Here is a 24,489-nt window from a genome sequence, read left to right as displayed (position 1 = left end):
TTATGGTCTCATTTTAACTATTAAGGAGACAAGAGCTCTGTCCAGCTCTGCTGAGTACTGGAGGGGGTTTGGCTAGACAAATAGTTATCAAACTTTTTTTTTTTTTGGCTATAAGACCCTAACTTCAAACGTATCCTGACAAAGAAGCTCTCTGTGTAAGACGTGAAATCAGGTACATTTATTCTTTCAACAGGGATTTGTCAAGTTTCCTTCATGACAGGCACTGAGGACACAATAGTGGCTTTTGGTAGAAGAGGACTGAATGAATAATGATGAAAGTGTATTTCTTTCACCTCCCTCAAGAAAAAAATGACAAAACCCATGAAAATCGTAAACTCATTTAGTGTTTCAGTGCACAATTCTAGTTGTGATCCTTAGCCCTCTAATTTGGGCCTTGGCTTTTGGCCCCAGACTTAGTCCTAGGCTGAAAGATGGACTTGGGTACAGCTAGGAAGTTTTCTGGTTCAAATCATCGTTGGGTTCTAATGATTCATTATCCCTCTGGAAGGCAGCACTGGCAGAGAAGCCACAAATACACTTCAAAACTGAGTTTTAGTGCTGGTTTTCCTTAACCACATACTACAGAGCCAAGAAAAATTAGTAGGAGTTAAGCAAAAAGTACAGACCAAATACCTCTGGGAGAAGGCCTGAAGCAGCCCCAAAGGAAAGCTGCAATAAAGTGACAGAAGCTTGTTTCTTTCACTTTGAGTTTGGTCACATCAGAACAGGAGTCCAAGGCACACAGCCTTAAGAGGAGATGTTGTGCTGGTCTCACTAACCACATTATCCTTCGGCTCCAGCCTTTTGACAGGATGTGACTGGTTCACACTCCAGGATCTTAAAGGAGTTACAGTTTGAAGCCAGAATGAATGGCTACAATGCCTGATGTTAGATTTTCATAAGTCACCTTCTGAAAACCTGCATCTTCTATCATCTCCTTGAACTCCTCCTAAAACACAAAGAAGGATACAGTAAAAATCGCCTGGATTTCAACTGTAGGGCCTTTGTTGTAAGCTGTAGAAGTTTTGTACCTGAGATGGGAACTGTCGGATACTTTCTACAAGGTATTGATAGGACTTCCAATCTCCTGCAATGACCTCTCCCAGGACAGGAATGACCTGGAAGCTATATACATCATAGAGCCTAAACAAAAAGGCAAAAGATTAAGATTAGAACATGACCGTTAATAAGCAAGAAGGTCTAAGCCTGGGATTATAAACTCAAATGCCTATAAGGGTCAAGCAAGTACCTGAAATAAGTGAAGTGGGCCAGGTGCAAGAGCCATAGGGAGTAGTGAGGGTGTGGTGACAGGCACAGGAAGTACCAGAAAAGTGGAGAAGGGGCAGTTACTTCTCAGCTCCGACTATTGCCATGTGGGAATATGGGCTTAACCAGGGTTGCCATATATTTGATTTCTCACGTGAAGCTGGAAATCTAGATTTTTATGTAAAATTTCCTGATTTTAAAATATGGACATCTAAGTCAATTTCTAAAATACCATGAGTCAAACAAAATACATATGTGGGCCCACTTGAGTCTCTGGTTACTGGTTTGAGACCCTTCTGGCCTAAGTGTTGTCATTCAGAATTGGCTGACCTCAGAGGTGGCACTGTCCCTCAGGGACTCTGGGACACTGAACTATGAGGTTCATGCTTATAGCTTACTGGCTATTTTCTGTCCACTTTGGGATGGGAAACCCTTGGCTAGATGATGAAAATCAAGCCCTGTTAACAATACCAACCTGGATACGAGCGGATTGTTTACTTGGCTGAACTCCAGACAGAGAAACCGTCCTCCTGGCTTCAGGACCCGATGGGCTTCCTGGAGCGCCTGAGCAAGACAGGAACAACAGGACACACTTGTCAGCAGCCCTCATTCAACTCTGGGAGGCTGAGGCGGCATCAGCTTCTGTGGGCATTATAAAAGTTATTTCCCACAGATCCCCTGTTCACTCTCTCAGCTGGGAGGCTGTAACAGCAGAAATAACCCACAGTCTCCTAAATTTTTTAGGCATTCTGCTGCCCGTGACTAGAGAAGGTTACCTGGAGTAATCTAAACTGACTCAGATTGGTACAACCCCCCACAGGCGGCAATTTTTGAATTACGTCTCAGAATCACAATGGATATTCCTTTTTGATCCAGCAATTTTACTTCAAGGAATCTATCTTACAGAAATGTTTCTATTGTGGAAACGACATAGGTTATTCATTATGGCACGATTTGAACAGCATAAGATTAGAAGCATCTTAACCATTAATGAGAGACTGGCTAAATTATGGAATATATATACAAAGGGAATCTATGCAGCTATTAAAAAAAGGAAGAGCCAGTGTTCTTTATGTGCTGACATGGAAAAGTCTGCAGGTATATTTTTAAGGGAAAAAAAGCAATGGGAAAAATGTTTCATATGCTAATATTTGTATAAAAAAAGAAAATAAATACACTTATATGCACAAGACATCTTTGCAAAGCTACATTAAGAAATTGGTGACTGCAGGGGGAGGAGGCACTGAATGGTTGGGACACAAGGTGAAGACTTTTACTGATATATCCGTTTGTGCCTTTTGAACTTTGAATCTACTAAAATTCATTATTATTTTTTTAATTTAAAAGGAATAATAAACTGGCTACAGACACAGGACAGGTCATAAAAATGAAGCTAAAGTACACCATAAAGGATGTCCCACCCAAAGCAGGCAACTAGGCAACTGGAGTCCACATTACAGAAATGAAACTGGGTGCCTTGCTTACCATCTTCAAATGTTTGGACAGAATGTTCAAGCAGAAATAAAGAAGAGCTGCATCAGATTAAGAGCTGAACATTCCCTTCTTCCTACAGAGGAACCATGAATCTAGCTACCTTCTGCCACAATAGGGTTTGAGTGCCTTTTTCTCTGTCAGCCTTGGAAATCCCTCGGATCTGCAGTGTCAGAGTCAGGTGGCTTCACAAGCGAGAGGAAGCAGATGAAATGAGAGAGCAAGACTGACAGTCTCAAAAATGTAAATACCGGGATTTCTCTGGTGGTCCAGTGGTTAAGAATCCGCCTTCCAATGCAGGGGACGCGGGTTTGATCCCTGGTTGGGGAACTAAGATCCCATATGCCACGGGGCAACTAAGACCACGCACTCTGGAGCCCGCGCGCCACAACTAGAGAGAAGCCCGCTGCCGCAACTAAGACCTGATGCGGCCAAATAAATAAATTTTTTTTTTTTTTTTTAAAAAGATGTAAATACCAACCCAAGCAACAAAGGCTTCTGTGGAGATCTGCTCTGTGGTTTTTTTTCAATTTTGTAGGCAGGAAAATTGGCAATTTAAAGGATTAAGACCTCTAAGCCTGAAACATTCAACTCAGGAGCTGAGCCCAGAGAAGAATCTCTCCCTTTCCTCATTCACCGTGGAGCCACTCCAGGAGAACTAATATCCTGAGTCACGCAAGCGGATGCAGCCATTCATTACCCGATCAATGTGTGTGACATTCCGGATCCCAAAGGCAATGGTGTAAACATCAAACTTGTCATCATCAAAGGGCAGTTCTTCAGCATCTCCCAATACCCAAGCAAGTCCTGAAAGAGAAAAGCAGTTCTGGCCTCAGTCTGGATAGCTGTCTCCTCTGCACCCAGTGAACTGTCAAACCTGAGGAGGGGGTCGTGGGAATCCCTGAATTTGCAGTAGGCCGGACAGAACTGTGGGTACCGTGGACACCCTGTTTGCGGCTGGCTTGTGAAGTGGGGGCAGTCCTGTGGCAATTAGCCCTTAAACCTGTGGAATCTGACACTAACTCTGGGTAATTAGTGTCAGAACTGAACTGAATTGTTGGACAGCTGGTTGGCGTTGGAGAACTGGAGAGCTGTTTGGTGCTGGGCAAACATCACACGTGTGGTATCTGAAGTGGTGTCAGAAAATACACACCTGCCTTCTCCAGTGGATTCCTGGCCACCGTCTTCACGGTGTCCTCCAGTCCTGAGAATGTGAAGCTGGTGCCCTTGAAATTTAGCAGGAAGTCCCCCCAAGTTTCTCAGAGTAGACACTGGTTACTTAGTTATGCCTTACCCTTAAGCAATTTTTATCCAACTAGGTGTTTTGTGTAAAGCACTGTGGTTAAGAGCCCAGGTCCTGGGGTTGCCTGTGTTCTAATTCCAGCTTCCCCATTTATTAGCTATATAATCTTTAATAAACTACTTTGTTTCCTCATCGGTAAAATGGAGTCAATAATAGTACCTACTTCAGACAGTCATTGGAAGTATTCTAAGTACATAATTTAGTATAATTATATTGGTTCTACTGGAGTCATAGAGAAGCAGAGTGTCTTGACTGCAAGTCTGGTCATGAATTCAGAAAACACCCAAGGGAGCTCCCCATCAGGGTAGCTATGTCCTCTGAGGATCCTGATTTGGCTTTAATATTATTCAACTTGCAGTGAATCAGACATAAAGTATGATATAGGGACTTCCCTGGTGGTGTAGTGGTTAAGAATCCGCCTGCCAATGCAGGGGACAAGGTTCGAGCCCTGGTCTGGGAAGATCCCACATGCCACGGGGCCACTAAGCCTGTGCACCACAACTACTGAGCCTGCGCTCTAGAGCCCGCGAGCCACAACTACTGAAGCCCGCGCGCCTAGAGCCCATGTTCCACAACAAGAGAAGCAACCGCAATGAGAAGCCCGTGCATTGCAATGAAGAGTAGCCGACGCTGGCCGCAACTAGAGAAAGCCTGCGCGCAGCAACAAAGACCCAATGCAGCCAAAAATAAATAAATAAATAAATACATTAAAAATAAAATAAAACACTTGGCTTCCTTAAACAAATAAATAAATAAATAAATAAAATAAAAGCACTGTCACGTTCAGTGTCTCAATGGAACTTAAAAAAAAAAGTATGATATAGAAGGAAGGCACTATAGGGGAAGGTAAATGGAAATAACCCTCCTGGAAAGCACGCCAGCAGTATTTAACAAGAGCCTTAGTAATAAGTATATCCTTTGACCCAGCTATTTGAATTTTAGGAGGAGGACATTAATGACATCATCATCAAAGCTACTGCTTACTAAGCCCATGATGGCAGGGTCTGTGTTATCACTTTACGTACATTATCTTCTCACATCCTCATACCAACTCTGAGACAGCCGTACTATCATCTTCATGTTTCAGGTGAACAAAATTGAGTATCAGAAAGATTGAAGTAGCTTGCCTAAGGTCACACAGATGGATGAGAACTCAGGAAGTTTTATTCCAGAGCCTGTGTTTTTAACAGTTATGGGATAGTACCTCCTACTGTGAGAAGGGTTATTATTTTCTCCATTTTATAGATAAGGTAATTGAGATCTAGAGAGCCTAAACACTTGTCCAAATATATAGTCAGTAAAAAGAAAATAATAATGCATGCAAAAATTTACAAATAAGGATGTCACAACATTGTGCTACGTGCAAAAACATCAGAAAAAAATGAAAGATCAACTAGTTACGTAAATTGGTTATGCAAATCATAAAACATCCATATGAGGGAATATCATAAAAAATGATTTTAAGGAATTTTTTTTTTTTTTTGGCCGCACCATGTGGCTTGTGGGATATTAGTTCCTTGACCATGGATCGAACCTGAGCCCTCAGCAGTTAGAGTGTGGAGTCCTAATCACTGGACCACCAGGGAATTCCCAGGAGTTTTTAATAACATGGGAAAATCTCATGATACAATGCTGAATTAAATAAAGCAGGATACTAAATTATATACGTAAGATGTTCTCAATTTTATAAAAAGAAAATAATTAGGAAAAAGCTAGGAAGGAAATATATTGAGGGTCATCTCTGGATGCTGAAACTCTGGTTAATATTTACTTCTTAGTACCTTTTCAAATTTTTGATTTCTAATATCCAAAATTTTCCCAAATATATCATTTTTATAACCCATCAAATAATCCTTATAAGGTTCCTGCCCTCCAAGCTTCCATTTTGGGAGGAAGTGCTACATGTAAGTAAAACACATAATAGTACTACACACAAAAATGCCTTTACACATTAATTTTTTAAACTATTAAATCATTTCTAGGATCTTCCTACTTAGTTTCAAATTTTTTTTGCATGATATTTTTTGCAAAGGCATTATTATTGGAGATTGATAAAGCAAGGAGGAAAGATAAAACCATACTATGCAGCATGTAATGATTCCTATGCAGGTGGGTCTGTTAGGACAGCCTGAAGGGCAAGCTATGCTATGGAAGAGATGATTCCAGAGGTGGAACATTACCCATCATTTCCATCTTTGTTCTCCACTCTTCGTGGCTAAGCACCAGAGAGAAGGGAAACACGTTTCTCAGTAGGAGTAAGAACACGGTGCCTTTGTCTAGAAACACTAGTGATTGTCAGCCTTCTGATCAGTGTTGATGGTTAACAAAAGAGCCCTTCATCTGGGGGGCCAAGTGGGCTGCAGTTCGTCTAGGCAGCTCATTCTGCGGGTGGGAGGAGGAGGAGGAAGCAGAATTGAGCTAAAATAACCATAGACACTCATGGTGGGGGTGGGGGAGGGGAGAAGTGCTGATATGGACCCAAGGGGCTTGGCTTCCTTTGCTGTGCACCGCTGCCTCTCACGGGGGCTGCCTGCAGTGCTTGGCCAGCGTGGAAGAGGGCAGTGCAGCGGCTCTGAGGAGCTGGGTATACATGCTGCAGCTGCCAGATCAGTACTTCTGCTGGGGCAAAAAACCGGGGGCAAAAGTATTTCAAAATATGAAAACAAACAGAAAGCCAAATGCAAAATGTATATCTTTAAGCTACAGCAGAAACTGTCTATTTGGCGGCTGCAACAGGTTCCTGGAGATACCCAGGCATTCTCCCATTGGCCGTTGAGAGTACCGCGCTAGGGAAATTTGAGGAGTACCATTTACGGGTGATTCTTCAACTGCATCAGTTGGGCCCTCTGAGAAACCCACGATGAAATAGAGGTAGGAGGGCAAAAGGTTTTTTTTCTTTTTTGGGGGCAGGGGGTGAGAGGAGACACCTGGGAAAAATAAAAAGGAGAGGAAGCAAGGCTGTGTGGGAAAAGCCATTAGATCTACAATGGAATATTACTCAGCCATAAGAAGAAACGAAACTGAGTTATTTGCAGTGAGGTGGATGGACCTAGAGTCTGTCACACAGAGTGAAGTACGTCAGAAACAGGAAAACAAATACCGTATGCTAACGCATATATTTGGAATAAAAAAAAAAAAAGGTACTGATGAACCTAGTGGCAGGGCAGGAATAAAGACGCAGACGTAGAGAATGGACTTGAGGACACAGCGGGTGAGGGGCGAAGTGAGAGTAGCATCGACATACAAATACACAACCAAATGTAAAAGAGATAGCTAGTGGGAAGCAGCAGCATAGCACAGGGAGGTCAGCTCGGTGCTTTGCGATGACCCAGAGGGGTGGGATAGGGAGGGTGGGGGGGAGCCTCAAGAGGGAATATGGGGATGTATGTGTGTATATGGCTGATTCACTTTGTTGTACAACAGAAATTAACACAGTATTGTGAAGCAATTATACTCCAATAAAGATGTATTAAAAAAAAAAATAAATAAATCACAAAACCCCCCCTCCCCCAAAAAACAAAGCCATTAGACCTGGATGAAGATCTGAGAAAGCCTCAGCCCACCCAATGGCGGGGGTGGGGTGGAGGTGCTCTGGAACAAAGACTGCCTGTAAAAGGAGCCCCACGTGGGAAATGTCCAGGCCCCAGGAGCCCTGGTTTGAAAGCTGAAGCAGAGCTTAGTTTTGGGAGGGGGACGAAATGGCTCAAGAACAGGGCATGGGTGTCACTGGGGAGCTGCTGGGAATTAAAAGCCAAACTTGTCTCAGTGTCCAAGAGCTGAGATCCAAAAAGTCAGCCTCCATTCCGGATCTGCCATTTAAATTGTGTTAGTTGAAGCAGATACTTAACCTCTTTGGGTTTGGGTTATCTCCCCTGTCACATGTGGCTGATAATCTAACTTCCTGGGTTGCTGAAATAATGTACATAACAGCACACATGCTGGACGCAGCCACACAAATTATCTTCCACTCCTCCCTATCTGTAAGTTTTTGAAACCTGGAAAAGAAAGCACTTCAGCATTGTACGTATTCCATCTTATTTTATAAACATGTAAACATCTCCTCTGGGTCCACTTTCTGCAGGACTTACCAGCTTTGTATCCTTGAGCACGGGCTTTCTGTTTTCCAATCTTTAGCATCTCCTTGTTGATGTCGCAGACCATGACATGAGAACCGCCCAAAGAATCCTCTTCATTCTGGTACTTTTTGGCAATTTCTTCCCAGGATAAATTTTGTTGGGCCCTTAATTGCCTCTTCTCCTTTCTCTGATGCTGTGCCTGAACATAATTAAGGAACCGGAATGCAATGTCACCTGTGGGAAGCCAACAGGAGGAAAGATCAAACACAAACAAAAGCAAAAACCCAGCATTTCTTAAATCCAAAAGGAGCAACAAAGGTACAGGGGTTGAGGAGTGTATGAAAATTGAAGTTTGTACTCATCTCAACAGTAACTATTTTTTTAATTTTAATTTTAATTTATTTTATTTATTTATTTTTGGCTGTGTTGGGTCTTCGTGGCTGCGCGCGGGCTTTCTCTAGTTGCGGCGAACGGGGACTACTCTTCACTGTGGTGCACAGGCTTCTCATTGCGGTGGCTTCTCTTGTTGTGGAGCATGGGCTGTAGGTGCGCGGGCTTCAGTAGTTGTGGCTCGTGGGCTCTAGAGCACAGGCTCAGTAGCTGTGGCGCACGGGCTTAGTTGTTCCACGGCACGTGGGATCTTCCGGGACCAGGGCTTGAACCCATGTCCCCTGCACTGGCAGGCGGATTCTTAACCACTGCGCCACCAGGGAAGCCCAGTAACTTTTTTTTTTAACAGCAAATTTTTAACGTCTAAGATTCTTTAAAAATCCTGGACTTCCCTGGTGGCTCAGTGGTTAATAATCCGCCTGCCTAATGCAGGGGACACGTGTTCAAGCCCTGCTCCAGGATGATCCCACATGCCGCGGAGCAACTAAGCCCGTGCGCCACAGCTACTGAGGCCACGTGCCACAACTACTGAAGCCCGTGCGCCTAGAGCCCGTGCTCCGCAACAAGAGAAGCCACCGCAGTGAGAAGCCCACACACCACAACGAAGAGTAGCCCCCACTTGCCGCAACTAGAGAAAGCCCGCGCGCAGCAATGAAGACCCAAAGCAGCCAAAAATAAATAAATTAATTGATTAAAAAAAAAAAAGCTTTAAAAAATTGCATATGTAATGCATGGACACATTCTTACTATAAGACTCAATACCTAAACATGTAGAATAAAACATGAAAGTTGAATTCTCTGTCCACACTCTCCAGACATAACAAGTGTTAAGAGTTTAGTGTGCGGCCTTCTAGTCTTTTTCTAATAATTTTTATGACAGTAACATAAAGGCACAGTCACAAGCAACAGTTCCCTGCCACACCACTTCCTACTCCCAGTTCAGTTCCCCACAGACCATCCTTCCCAACTCCTTTAACTGTTTATTCTGTTGGTTATAGCTACTTCTTTACTCACCAGCTACTTCTTTACTCACCCCCATCTCTGCTTGCTTTTATCCTCCCAATATATTTTATCACTTTCCACAATTCCTCACAGATACCTTTGTAACCTAGAGTAATAAACTAATCAATATTTTATTTTTTTATTGAAGTATAGTTTATTTACAATGTTTCAGGTGTGCAGCAAAGTGGTTCAGTCTTACATATATATACATTTTTTTTTCTTTTTCAGATTCTTTTCCATTATAGGTTATTACAAGATATTGAATACAGTTCCCTGTGCTATACAGTAGGTCCTTTTTGTTTATTTTATATATAGTAGAATCCATCTGTTAATCCCAATTCCAAACTTATCCCTCCACCCCAGTATTTTATTTCTTATTCCACCAACTACAGACAGTATCTCTTGACTCCCTTCAGCGTTCCATCATATATATATTTTTATTCTGTCAAGCCTGATAACATTTTATTTGTTCTATAGCTATGTCTTCTGTGCTTTGTTGATGGTTTGAGTCTAAAAGCTGAAAATCAAGTGTGTACATTATTGTGACCAGGTAAATATTGTTCGGGCAAAGCCAGTGCTTTACGGGATCACATTTCCCTTTTTATAATGCGGTTTCCTTGTCTTTGTTTTTTTCTTACACTGTACGAAATATATCCTTAAGCTTTTCCATTCTCTCCATCCAATTAGGTATTCTCTAGTCACTTTCCTATATATTTAAATATAATTATATGTACTCATATAAAACAACTTAAAAACATAAATGGGGATCATATTATATGCATTGTATACAACTTTTCTTTTTCTTCCCACTTAATATGTCCTTGAGACCATTCCATTGGTACTTATAGGCTTTCCTCATTCTTTTAAATAGCTACCTAATATTTTATAGTATTGATGTATCTTAATTTAAAGCCATTTCCTTTTTTAAAAAATATATTTATTTATTTATTTATTGGCTGTGTTGGGTCTTCGTTGCTGTGTGTGGGCTTTTCTCGCTAGTTGTGGTGAGCGGGGTCTACTCTTCATTGCGGTGCACGGGATTCTCATTGCGGTGGCTTCTCTTGTTGCGGAGCATGGGCTCTAGGCTCGTGGGCTTCACTAGTTGTGGCACGTGGGCTCAGTAGTTGTGGCACACGGGCTCAGTAGTTGTGGCTTGCAGGTTCTAGAGCGCAGGCTTAGTAGTTGTGGCGCACAGGCTTAATTGCTCCGTGGCATGTGGGATCTTCCCAGACCAGGGATCGAACCCGTGTCCCCTGCGTTGGCAGGCAGATTCTTAACCACTGTGCCACCAGGGAAGTCCCTAAAGCCATTTCTTTACTGAGGTAGAAATAGGTTATTTCCAATTTTTCACTATGACTAAAAATTATGCAGTGGGCATATTTGTAGCTCTACTTTTTCAATGTCTTTTTAAATATATGGGATTACTTTTCAATTGCATTTTCTAAATGGGCAGTTGCCAGCATGTGGTAATGTTACTGGCTGGGGTACATTGGAGATGGAAGCAGCTCTGACTGACCCCCTTCTGTAGCTATCTCTCTGTGCAAGTTTTTGTTTTTGTTTGTGTTTTCAGACTAGATGTCTAGAATTGGAATTGTGGGATCCTAGACTGTAAGCATTTTAGATTTTGATAGATTCTGCTAAATTGTCCTCCACCTTACTGCCCTCTGAGCTTCCTTTTGGGTAGAGGGCCACACCAACAAAGCCACACATAAACATGTTTCAAACATGTACATTATTCTACTGTGATTTATTATTATACATTATCCTATTAGTATAGATTATGACATTATTACATTATATTACACATTATGACATTTTTCTCTCCAAATGCCTAGTGTACACCAAATAACAAAGGACCATGCATAAATCAATGAGCTTTTGATATCTGATATCATAGTAGATTAGGCAGAAAAGTCTGCCTAGAAAGCTTACATAACATGATAAAAGCTCTCCCCATTCCCCACACCAAAGAAAGAGGGAAAGTGGGATAAAGGTTAAACAGAAGGTAAAATGGTTGTTTAGATGGGGAAATGCCACTGGAGTTAAAAATTGGTCGTTTTACTTTGTAATCCTCTGAATTTTAGAAAAGTGACAGGCACAAAGCTGATATTCTGTGCTTTTGACTGACATTCAGTTAAAAAGAAAAGAGTAAATCTTTCTGAGAAGTGTACTGATTTTCAATTACTATCTTCAGGCTAATGGTAGGTGAGCTAGCTCATTCCAACAAGAGACACTAATTTTTTAAAACTATTTTATTTTTATTTTTTGCTTATTTATTTATTTTGGCCACACTGCGAGGCATGCGGGATCTCAGTTCCCCGACCAGGGATCTAAGCTGTGCCCCCTGCAGCGGAAGTGCAGAGTCTTAACCACTGGACCGCCAGGGAAGTCCCAAGAGACACTAATTTTTATAAAAGGAGCTTAGTGGTACCCCAGGATACAGAACTGTATGTTACCTGTGCCTCCAGCAACATCCAGCAGCTGGGTCCCCGGAAACGGGCGCATCTTCCAGAGCAGCAAATCCTTCCAAACACGGTGGATACCAAGACTCATCATATCATTCATCACATCATACTTCTTGGCCACACTTTCAAACACCTGATAGACTTGAGAGAAATACAACATGATTGGACTATTCATAAGATTAACCTGGAAAAGTCCTAAATGAAAGAGGAGAAAGCTTTCCCCCCCATGAAATTAACTGTCTGCAAGGTGGAGCCAAGTCATAATGCTTGATGCCCAAATCTGCACCTTAACATTACCCCTTCTAAAAAAGGCTTAAATTACATCATGTAAGAAAGAAGTCAACCTCTTTTCTGTTATCTTAGTTAGCTTTACCTAGGACCATTACCTTGTAATAATGTCATGCACATACTTAAGTACTGAATCAGTTTCTGTTTTTCTTTTTCTTTTGGCCACGCGGCTTGGTTTGCAGGATCTTAGTTCCCTGACCAGGGATCGAACCTGCGGCCTCAGCAGTGAAAGCACTGCGTCCTAACCACTGGACCGTCAGGGAATTCCCCAGTTTCTGTTTCTTGGAGGAAGGGGCGGGGGGGGGGCGTGGTTGGAATGTTTCTAATATTATTATAATAAAAGACAACAAAATCCATTAGAAACACATGACAAATGGATGGGAAGACCTCAGCTCATCTCTGCCAGCATCACTGAGAAAAACCTCATGTAAAATTTGGTGGGCAGATGGATGGCAGGATGTGAATCAGGGCCAAGTCACACTGTAGAGGGTCCTCATGACCCTCCATAGGATTAAGGCAGAATGTGGAATCTGGGCCAGCTGAAGAGTTAAGGAATTTACTATCCAATACACTTTAAAGTACAGGCTACATTTAACTTCTTTGCACCTCAATTTCTGCCCATGAGATGAGAATATCAGCACCAGCCCGCTACCTGCCTACCATAAGGCTGAATTAGGTAATGAAGGAGAGACACGTTGAGTTCCTCAGATAAAATGTGCTGCTTAGACCCAAAACATTACTGTCCTCTGCTGAATCAGCAGACTATAGAGCCCCCTCCTTTAACTCAATCTTGAATGTCTATTCTCAACCTTGGGATCCTATAAGCTTGCTCTTTGCTTTTGAACATCTTTTGGGGTACTTAGAGGGACACTAAGGCTCAACTCACTAAGTATAAGCCCTTCTTGCTTTACATGGTTCTAATATACAAGAATTTCAGTTACTGTGGTTTAGTTCAATAATACCAGTCCTCTAGCAACATCATTCAAATACAGTGGTATATTAACTGTGACTAATTACATAAAGTACAAATTTTGCTAGTAGTTCTTCAGTCCACAAATCATACATAAATAACAGATATGCATCATGATCAGAAGCCAATAATGTCACTTCTCTCACAGTTTGTAGGTGGTTGGTTACTATACATCAGTTATTCAGTTCACATGCAGACAGCAAAGCATGTAGTTGTGTTATCTTCTTATCTCAGCTGTAAATCTCTGTGGCATTTTACAAAACTAGATAACTGAAAGAGGAAACTGGCCAATGAAAATGAAAGTGCAACAAAATAATGAAAAGTGATAACCCTGGAAGTGAAATTTGAATAGAATGTCAATGGAGTTACAGGAGAAACATGACCGTGGGAATGTTGATACTGCTGCCCCTCGAGAGGTTTTAGATATGCAGCCAGAGGAACTTTGGGAAAATGAACTAATGGATGTAAATGAGAATGTGGTTGTGATGAAAAGGTTGAAGATGTCCCAGAGGAAATGATGCCAGCAAAAAATTTCACATTAAAGGAATTCTTGGAGATATTTCATGACATTGAAAGTGAAAGGATAAAATGTTAGAAGCTGACTGAACCTTAGAAAGAAGTATGGCCGTTTGCTGAGGCATGGAGAAGGTGCTCTCTCCCTACTGTAAATTATATGACGAAAAGGACGCAAACACTGTTTAAACTACTCGTGGTAAATTTTTTACAAAGGAATAAAACACCTTAATTCTCAATCTTTCTAATTTTTTATTAGATTTTAATTTAATTTAAAATTTTAAATTTAAACAATTAAAAATTCTAACTGCATTAATTAAATCTAATTTTAAATGACAGTGTGCTAAATAAATATCAACTTTACTATTTTTTCATTTCCTTATACATTTATAACTGACAGTAAGAGAGTTTTTGATGTTTGATAATTTTTAAAGGTTCTGGAACAATCGCAATTTTCCCCATTGATCCTTAAGATCATTGTCATGATTTCAGCTTGCATGGACATTTTTACTGTCCCGCATCATTGTGCAAAGCAAAGATTGCCTGTACTTCAATCTTGGGTCCCAATCTGGAAGCTGTGTTTAGCTTAATGGGTAACTCTTCCCCCTGTCATTGTGTGAAATGTTGTTTATACATTGTAAAGCACAATACAGAGGTTAAGCATTATTATTATTTTGGATGCAACCCATGTGGATTCAAATTCCAGCTACGCCACTTATTAGCAGTTTATTCATCTATACAAACAGGATAAGAGTTCCTACCTCATACACTTGTATTTATAAGAATTAATGTAAAATATTTTTAAAAGGTTTCAGGGCCTCAATAAAAGTTTGCTATCGTTTTACTTGGCTCCATTTATTTCACTCCACAATCAGTTATCAAGCTCCCAATGTGCATCAGGTGCTGAGGATACAGATGTGAATGAGCCACTGTCCTAGCTTTCTGGGGATTCACAGTGAAATAAATGTTAATTTAAATTCAGTATTCAAAGAGTTACAGTAGAGCTATGCATAATATTTAGTTAAGGTTCAGGTGAGAGGTAATACAACGTACTAGTCTATAAGAGGATGGAAATTCAGTTCTAGGCTCTTTCTCTTATTTCCTGGGTGACCATAGGCCAAGTTAAGGAACCTCTCAGAGTCTCACCTCATCCATCTGTAATATGGGCATAATACCTTCCCCATTACAAATGGTACAGTTGGAGTTTTTAAAAAGTTCTTTTCCTTTCCCATGCTTATGGTGAACACAAAAAACTGCTCAACAATATCTAACATTTACTGAGCAATTATGAAGTGCCAGGCATTATTCAAAATTCTTCAGTGTATGAAGTAATCTAATCTTCACAAGAACTCTACGAAAAAAGTTACTATTATTCCTACCGGGCAAATTTGGAAGCTGAGGCACACAGAAAATAGTTTCCTTCTTTCTTTGTATAAAAGATGGCCTATCCCTTTAGCAAGAGATTAAGAACGTGGGCTCTGTAGTCGGACCAAACTGGGGTGGAATACTAGTTCCACCACTTACTAGCTATGTTAAACTGGGCAAGTTTTTGCTTAACCTTTAAGCCTCAATTTCCTCATACGTAACATGGGATAGCAATATTCATCATCGGGAAGTTGAAATGAGAATTGTAAACAATGTCTGCACACTGCCTGGCACATCATAAACGCTCAACTGATGGGGTTTTGTGATAATTACTTAAAAAGAGGAGGCGTCTCAGTTTGGCAGTTAGGCTGGGGCTACTCCTTGGAGGTTAGGACTGCAGAAGATAATGCATCAGAGCCGACGGGACGTTAAATCAACCCTTAATATGGGCAGAAGAAACCAGATCGCAGACGGTCAGATTCCCCCACCTCCACCCTCTCACCCTTTTCACCTTTGCCCCCCTTCTCCTCTTCCGACACAGTTTCAAACCCGAAGTGCGTTTCGGTTGCCCGCTTCTCTTGGGACAAGGGCCGCGCACCCAGCGGGCCCCTGGGCCAGGAGCTACGAAGCCCGGGAAGCCTGCAGCCCGGCAACACCCGCGACCACCCACGGCAGCAGAAGCTCCATAAAGCCCAGCTCCTGGGGGCCGCCATCTTGACAGTCGGGTGACCGCCGCCAGACAGGATGTCGTGTTGCCTCACTAGATGGCTGACGGCGGCCGGCCGGAGACATTATTAGCTGAAGGCGTCCTGAAACCTGATATTAAGGAGTTCTGCAGGACCTCTGGGATTCTGAGGCTATTTAGTCTTTGAGTACCCGAAATCCCTTTCTCTCACTCTCTCCAAATTGAATATAGAATTCACCAGGAATGAGCGGGCCCTAGGGAGAACCCCCAATCACCTCTCAGAGGCCACGTCTCTGCATCTTGCCAACCTGTAGTACTAACTTCCAAGATATTGAGTAACTCTTGTTTTCTGGTGCAGAAGAGGGCAAACGGAGGTACAGTGTGGTAAAAGGCTAATATTATAGGGTCAATTCTCGCAATCCTTGGCGTGCATAAGGAATCACTTGGCTTGATCTTAAAGTGCACGTTTCCGGGCCCCAAATACCAAAGATTTTGGATCAGTAAATCTGATATGGATACTGAGAATCTATTTGACCAAACTTCTCTGGTGATTTCAATGAGAGGGATTGGCAGACCAGTCTTGAGAAACATATGCTAGACTACTCTGAATAATAAACATAGGAAAGATTGTTCATTGGTTTTTCCATTTTATGAACCTAGGAAGTTCATAGGTGGGAAGGAAAGCTCTGGCGTCTATTTAGTAAGCACAAGCAAACACCACTCAGGCTCCCTCTCCTGCTATCACAAAGCTACATTTCTAGCTCCAACTGGTATAGAATGAGTGCTTTACTTCAACCCCAGATTTTCCCATTCTTTTCTATGGTAAGGGTAATGTAGAGCATCTTGCGCAAAAGAGAATGGAGGTGGTGAGTTTTATTTGGATTTCCGTATGTTTCTGCTTTAATTTTCTTTAAAGTATGTTTCCTGTAAATGTTTCACAAGGAGAAAGCGCCAAGGACCCTAAGAAACTACTTTGAAAAGGAAAAATCTCTTCTTGGCTTAATGTAACCTGACAGATGGACACCTAGTGCTTTATTTTGGAAGAACTACACTGGGATTTCTCTCTTTCCCTCTCTTTTAAGAGTGATAGAAGAAAGGAGTGATTCACCCATGTAATCAGAGTTCCCACATCTTTGTTAAAGGAAATAAAAAATCATCCAGGAATCTTAGTGTATCTTCCACATCTATTCATACATAAGAATGCACTTTAGGATTTTCTAGACTTAGTTTGATGCATGATGTAGCCATTCTCTCATTTCGATATGATTTGTGGGGGGAAAAAAAGCTGGAAAAGGGAAAGCAAGATAAGGACTTGTGGAGGGCATTTAAGGAAATTTTAAAAATGAGATTAGGGGGCTTCCCTGGTGGCGCAGTGGTTGAGAGTCTGCCTGCTAATGCAGGGGACACGGGTTCTAGCCCTGGTCTGGGAAGATCCCACATGCTGCGGAGCAGCTGGGCCCCTGAGCCACAACCAGTGAGCTTGCGCGTCTGGAGCCTGTGCTCCGCAACAAGAGAGGCCGCGATAGTGAGAGGCCCGCACACTGCGATGAAGAGTGGCCCCCGCTTGCCACAACTAGAGAAAGCCCTCGCACAGAAACGAAGACCCAACACAGCCAATAAATAAATAAATTAATTAATAAATTAATTAAAAAATGAGATTAGTATCCAATTTCCTTTATCCCAGTTAAAACTGTTAACTTCAAGATTGATTGACTTGTATATACTTATTAATGTTTTGTATAACATGTGACGATTAATAAGGAACCCAAAAGGGCCTAATTAGGGGAAGTCTAGGATTTTGTCTATTTGTTTATTTGTTCATCTATGACTGCTGATATTCTGCTCATCCTTCTATGCTCAGCTCAAGTAACACGACCTCTGGGGAAGCCCTCCTCTACTCCTCCTAAATTTTTGTACGTCTCTCCTTGAGGCCTCTGCTCTGGTCAGCATTTTGCGTTAACTTTATTATAGTCCTTATCACATTCTTGCATTAATGTATTTTGGAATTCTTTGTGCTGAGCACAGTGCCTGGCATATAATAGGTTTCTAACTAGATAAGGTTAGCCTTATTTATTGTTATATTTATAAGAATTATTTATCTTTTTCACAGTGTTTTTCTGTGATCCTTTAAATCTTGAACTGCTATGGTTGCAAAGAATCATTTATAATTTTCCAAAGTACAGATGGGTGTCATATGATTTCTAAAATACATATGTGATTTTCTAAGTCTCAGTGTCCATATCTGTAAAATGGAGAACTGCTTATCTTATAGGTAGTTGAGAATGTCACTTATTAGCTGTGTGATCATGGCAAATGATCTAAGCTTTTTGAGCCTGTTTCCTTGTCTTTAAGTTTGACTTATTGTGAGGATAGATGTGATACTCCATAAAAACTGCACAGAGCAGTGTCTGCTAATGATAAGCACTCAATGATAACTATTATTATTAACACTGAAATGAAATATTAACAATGATTTATATTAATTAATAAATGACAATGAAATGAAGTAATTGTATGAGGAAGTGCTGTAAAGTGATATTAAATGTAAAGTATTGTCATTATTATCATTATTAGGAGATTGAATAAGAGCCATAAATAAATTGATATTAATACTAGAATAAGAACTATAACTTACGAGTCAATAAAGGAATTCCACAGGTATTCCAATGTTTGGATGCATTATGAGTGGTATATATTATTATTAGTGTACTAAGACCAAAACCTGTACTGCAAGTCCCATCATCCTGTAAGATCTCTCACACATTGAGGAAAAAAAAGGAAAAAAAAACAAACAAAAACCCATTGGACCCGGATGTAGGCAGAAAACTACATTTCCCAGCGTGCTTCACGCCCACATCTCCGCTATATATAGTTCATCCGGGTTCTTCGAGATGCTGTTTGGCGACTCGTCGCCATTCCCAGAGCAGCTCGGCCTCGGCCCAGGGGCGAGTGTCGGTCGCTGTGTCGGAGACACTTGTCCCCGACACCAAGACAGCCAGCCCTCTCCCCTGCCCCGCGGCGGGAGAGCGTGTCCGGCCGGCCGGCGGGGCTCGCGCACCCTCCCTCGCCTCCCCTTTCCCCGCAGCCTCCGCCCCGCCAGGCCCGGCCCGGACCTCCGAGCCCCGGCCTCCTCCTCCTTCTCGGTCACCGCCGCCGCCGGGCTCAAGAGCCTCGCCCGCCGCTTCTCCTTCCAGTTTGAGAAACCGAGGAAGGAAACAGGGAAAAATGTCGCCATGAAGGCCGAGAACCGCTGCCGCCGCCGACCCCCGCCGGCCCCGAACGCCATGAGCCTGGGTCTCCGCCGCGCCCGCTCCGCTCCGACCGCCGCCGCCGCCGCTAAGGCCCCCTTTGATGCCGCAGAGCTCCCCCAGCGCCGCCGCCACCGCCTCCGACATGGACAAGAACAGCGGCTCCAGCAGCTCCTCCGCCTCTTCGGGCAGCAGCAAAGGGCAACAGCCGCCCCGCTCCGCCTCTGCAGGGCCGGCCGGCGAGTCTAAACCCAAGAGCGGTAAGGGCGGGCCCCTGTGGCGGTGGGCGGGGGGCGACTGCTCCTAATGCTGGGGAGGATCCTCGCTCGTGTGCCAGCTGGGTCACCCAGGGACAAGCTTCGCTTTCTACTATTCATATCTTTCTCTTTTCCATGGCTCCCATTACTTTTAGTTAACACTTAATGAGAACTGTACTGCGTGGTTTTAGTACATCCTTGCATTAAAGCTCGAAATAGCTCGGTGAAGTAGGTGCTATTCTTATCCCCATTTTGCGGATGAGGAAATTGAGGCTCAGAAAAGGTGAGGTCACCACCTAGTATGTGTAGCAGGCCTGAAGACCTGGTTTGTCTGACGCATCAGCGTACGCTCCTAAAACCACTAAGTTCATTTACCCTTAATGTTGAATTAGAATTGGGTAGTGTTCAAGTTTAAACAGGGGAGAGTGGGGCCCAGAGATTTGTTAAATTCAAATCTCATGTTGAATAACCTGGTCCCAGATCTCCTCAGATGAAGAGGACTCATCTTTGAATGGCTTTGTTTAGTGTGGAGTAGTGGTTAAGAGAACAGTCTCTGGATTCAGTCTTTTTAGGTTTGCCAGACCTTGAGTGAGTGTCTCAGTTTCCTTACCTGTAAAGGTGGAGAAAATAAATTAACTTAGGAAACAAATGAACTAATGCTTAGAGTACCTGACACCTGTTATGCACCAAATGCACATCATGTCTATTTCCTTGTTAGACTAGGGTGGTGTCGTCTTATGGGGAAGATTTTGTCATTTCTGTAGTCATGCCTCTCAATATTAAAATATGACCATCATGATGATAATAGCTACGATTTATTGAGGGCTTACCATGTGCCAGGTACTGGGCTAGGCTTTTACCTCTTTTTTCAATACTCCAGTCACCTGTCCAGCAGGGTGGAATTGTTCACATCTAAAGAAGGAAAAAGGTGAGAGGCCAGGAGTTCAGGAGTTGGCAGAGTCTGGAGTTGAATGTCTTCGTCTTACTTCAAAGCTCTGCTCTTTTGTATTTTGATTATATTAGCAGTAATAGGAAATGTTTTCAGTGGGAATAGTGGGGATGTGTGGCAGAGAGGGGAACATTTGGAGTCCCCAAATGTGGAACTCCAGTTGTTTAAAACTTCCAAGATTAAGAAAACTGCAAGGCTGACTTAAAAACCAGAAGAACAACTGTAAGGCTGAGTTGAGTTCAGAGTTTTTCTGCTGGATATAGCAAACTTGTTTACCTGGTACGTCAAGGTCTTCTAGAGCTTGCTTTTGGAACTCAGGTGGAGACCAGTTGTCTTGATAAGAATGAATGCTTTAAATATGTAAACAGGGATGAGCGTAGACTCTCAGGCCACGTCAGGCAGTATTATGTAGACTAATTTTGGGGTTTTGCACATGCGTGGGTTTATCGGAGATCTCCCCTAGAGACAGAGGTTTGCCAGTCCTCTTGGCCAGTGTTGGAACTAGTTTAGAACAGTCTGCATATTTTTCAGTGTAGCTGATAAATAACTTTTGCATTCTATTCCTAGATGTTAAAGATTCTGGTTCTCCAGCTATCTTAATTCTCAACTAATTTTTCTGGGGCTCCTGTTTAAGCCACTAACATACAGTCATGAGTCAGTTGCAGTAAATGCCTTAAGTTGATTTATTATTTAGTGAAACAGTAGGTGAAAGTTTGCCCCAACTCAAACAAAATAAAACAGCAACAAAACTGAGGTATGTAAGGCATTTTACTTGTATTGTCCTGACTTTGAATATGTTGATTAGTGGAACTAACTCTCATTACGCAACAGGATGATACAGAATTCTATTGTGGTTTGACCAAAGCAAATATTTGTCAGTGTTAACATTTCAGTCAGACTTGTATAGAGTATTAATTGCTAGGTTCATTCTGACTAAAGTGAATTTTTTTTTTTTTTTTAAGCAACTACATAAAGGGACTTCCCTGTTGGTCCAGTGGTTAAGACTCCACGCTTCCACTGCAGGGGGCACGGGTTCCATCCCTGGTTGGGGAACTAAGATCCCGCATGCAACGCCGCACGGCAAAAAAAAAAAAAAAAAGAAAACCATAAAATACTCTTTTTTTTTGGCCGCTGCTGCCATGGGGCATGTGGGTTCCTTAGTTCCCCAACCAGGGATGGAACCCATGCCCTCTGCAGTAGAAGCATGGAGTCTTAACCACTGGACTGCCAGGGAAGTCCCCCTCTCCCCCCCACCCCCAAAAAAACATAAAATACTTTTAAAACACTATTCACCTTATCAATTGAAAGCTTCTGAGGAAGGAAGTAAAAACTCACGGAAAGGACTTTTTTGCTGGGCTTTATGAAATACACAGGTGTGCCCTCTGGTAGCATTAGTTTTTGTTTAATGTGTTTGTAAGAGAGCTTGAATATGTTTGCCATTGCTATTGCATACTTTTCTGGCTACTGCTATGTATATTCCCTTAGCAAAAAGGAAGGATAGGCCTGTAGCTAAATAGAGTTCCTCATCAACCATAATCACCTGTTTGCATTTAGCAACAAATTCAAAGAGAGTAAATAGAGATTAAAAATGGCTTAGGAAGCTAGATATTGGCTAAAGTTGAGCTGAAAGGTAGCATATACTGCCTTAAGAACATTACAACTAAGACTAATGCTACCACAGCAGATATTGTTCAGGACCTCTTACACAGTGAATTCTACTTCTAGATGGCTGCTCTAACAAAAGAGTAGATTGAAATTCTGCATAATTCCGTAAAAAGATTTCTGTAGGATTTCAGAAGCTGACTCAACGCTTGATGTACTTGATTCAGCTGGAAATTGTTGAAGGGACCTCTTGAGTTTCATGGTACTGAGGTGAAGGAAGAACAGGAAAGGTGAGGTGAAAAGACATGACTTACAACTTGTCTTTCTGTTGTTAAAGTAACAAGAACAAGAGTTTTTCAGTTTTTAAATATTTAATTCCTTTTTTCACTCTCCTTTCCCTACCTCACATGAGAACAAAACCTTTGGTTTCTATTCTCTAAACCATGTGTATAATAAATGGTCATTTGCTTCCTAGTTACATGATTAATATACTTGAGTCTTTGTTCCTGTGACTGGCTTAAGTTTGCCCTTCATGCACACAGGAAATAAGTATATTTGGCTAACAGGATTTACTTGATCTTTCTGGCCAGATTGGCATACCACAGTTTCTTTGCCTTGGCTAATTGCTTCAAACATTCGCATAATACTCCTTTTCTTGGATCTGTTCCTACAGTTTTGTTCCAGTAGGGCTAAGATGTAGTTCTAAGAACGTTCAACAGTAAATATCCCAGGAATGTAGCCCAGAGGAGAGAGGTGGATTAGAGTTTGGGGAAAGTTGTTTAGAAGGAGCAAAGAGGGGCTTCCCTGGTGGCACAGTGGTTAAGAATCTGCCTGCCAGTGCAGGGGACACGGGTTCCATCCTGGTCCGGGAAGATCCCACGTGCCGCAGAGCAGCTAAGCCCGTGTGCCACAGCTACTGAGCCTGCGTTCTGGAGCCTGCGAGCTACAACTACTGAGCCCACATGCCGCAGCTGCTGAAGCCCACGTGCCTAGAGCCCATGCTCCACGATAATAGAAGCCACTGCAACTAGAGAAAGCCCGCACACTGCAACAAAGGCCCAACAGAGCCAATAAATAAATAAATACTAAAAAAAACAAACAGTAAACTGATTTAAAAAAAAAAAAAAGAACAAAGAAAGTAAAAAGAGGCAAGAGAGAGACCTGGCTGTTTGGGGGCAAACAGTGGACCCTGGCCCGGAACCAGTCTCTTGCCCCATCCTTCTGGGTGGGGGATGGTACTGCCATGGAGGTTAAAGGAAGGTCAGGTATTATGAAGCAGTTATTTTGAGGTTGGTGGTGTGAAGCACTGTCCTGACACTCTTCCTCTTATATTCCGATACCAGAAGCCAGGTTACTAGGGGTAATCTGCTCTGAAGAAAGCCTCTGAGCTGTAAATGGACCTGGAGGTTTTGATGGCTTTGAAAATTGAGGTGACTTAAAGCCTTCAATAAACACCATTTAGGGAAGTTAAAAGAATTTCCAGGCTGGTTGGCTTGAGTCCTTGGTTTCTGTGGCTTTTTGAAAGTCTAATAGGTGCTCTTGATAGGAATTTTAGATTTATTAATAATAGGCTTTCAAATAACAACAGCAACTATGTGCCAACCACCATGGTAGGCATTTTACAGAAGTTTTCTCTTAGTCCTCATGACTCTATAAGGAGGGAGGGGAGAGGATTAGCCCTATTTTACTGACGAGAAAACCAGGAGTTAGAGTAATTGTCCAAGTAAATTCCTAAGAAGTCCCAGGCAATGTTACTAAATACACTTTATATAAATTCACTTAACAAGCAAGTAACTTATTGGCATATGCGTCATTCCTGATACCCCCTCTCTCTTCCTTTCATTCAGAATTACTAATTTCAGCTGGATTCAGTTATCAGTTGATTCTGTAGTAAGGCCATATGTTGCCCCTCCAGAGGTGCTTGTCAACCGCTTTGGACGATGGGTAAGCAGCTTGCTTGTGACATAGCATGAATCAGCAGCAGAAACTTCCTGGCTGGTATTCTGATCTCTAGACTGTGCCACCTGTTACAACTACAGCTAGAAGTGTTGATGATGCCAAATTTTTTAACTGAAAAGTTTATGGCCTGTAATTTGGTAATCCGGGGGAAGAGACTGAGATATGCTTACTGTTACTTGGTGGAGACCTTTCTCTTAGGGAAATGTGGGACAGCTGAGACACAGTGGATTAAGTTTTCAAGTCTCTTGAAACTAGGATCCTGTGTTCTGGATTTGAGCCATTTAACTAATGGTCCATTTTGGAATGTGTCTTGACAGTTTTTGGCAGTTCTCAGCTCTGGGTGTGCATTAGAATCTCCTAAGGACCTTTTTTTTTTTTTTTAAGTAAGGATGTGTGGGGCTCTTCCCTAGCAATTCTTTCTGATTCTTTAGGTCTGGTTTGGGCCCTGACATCCATAGTTTTAAAAGTCTCTGCAGATGATTCTCTTGTGCAGCCAGGATTGTGAACAACCACTTTGAAATTTAAAACTTTCAACAGAGAATATGTGTGTCCTAGGAACTTAGTTTGACTTTTTTGTCTGTTTTCCAAAATCTAAAGCAGATCACCTCATTGCTATCTCCTATTAGAGAAAGGAGGACAGATTCAACCCCCAACTTATTC

The 24,489-nt window shown here is 42.1% G+C and overlaps 2 protein-coding genes across 8 annotated transcripts in view; one reads left to right on the top strand and one right to left on the bottom strand.

Annotated features, from left to right (window-relative positions):
* Positions 1-156: 156 nt before the first annotated feature.
* On the bottom strand, positions 157-15,881 carry COQ5 (coenzyme Q5, methyltransferase). Its single transcript, XM_082354508.1, has 7 exons — positions 15,641-15,881; positions 11,985-12,134; positions 8,149-8,370; positions 3,458-3,564; positions 1,742-1,830; positions 1,032-1,143; positions 157-949 (listed from the first exon to the last, which is right to left on the bottom strand). The coding sequence occupies exons 1-7, from the start codon at positions 15,840-15,842 to the stop codon at positions 848-850; spliced, it is 984 nt and encodes a 327-aa protein (XP_082210634.1). The 5' UTR covers positions 15,843-15,881; the 3' UTR covers positions 157-847.
* Positions 15,882-19,022: 3,141 nt separating this feature from the next.
* The window catches only part of RNF10 (ring finger protein 10), a 30,858-nt gene continuing 25,391 nt past the window's right edge, over positions 19,023-24,489 (top strand). For 6 of the 7 annotated variants that reach the window (XM_082354458.1, XM_082354456.1, XM_082354455.1 and 3 more), the window contains exon 1: positions 19,023-19,322. In XM_082354458.1, the coding sequence (XP_082210584.1) occupies positions 19,166-19,322 (157 nt within the window). In that variant the 5' untranslated portion in view covers positions 19,023-19,165. Of the gene's footprint in view, positions 19,323-23,795; positions 23,815-24,489 lie in introns of those variants that run through there. The other variant, XM_082354457.1, reaches the window with a different exon arrangement.

This window comes from Balaenoptera borealis (genome assembly GCF_965194805.1).
Source record: "Balaenoptera borealis genome assembly, chromosome: 14".
Lineage (NCBI taxonomy): Eukaryota > Metazoa > Chordata > Mammalia > Artiodactyla > Balaenopteridae > Balaenoptera > Balaenoptera borealis.
The sequence above is the reverse complement of the archived record's forward strand: the minus strand, read 5'-3'. Positions and strand labels throughout refer to the sequence as shown.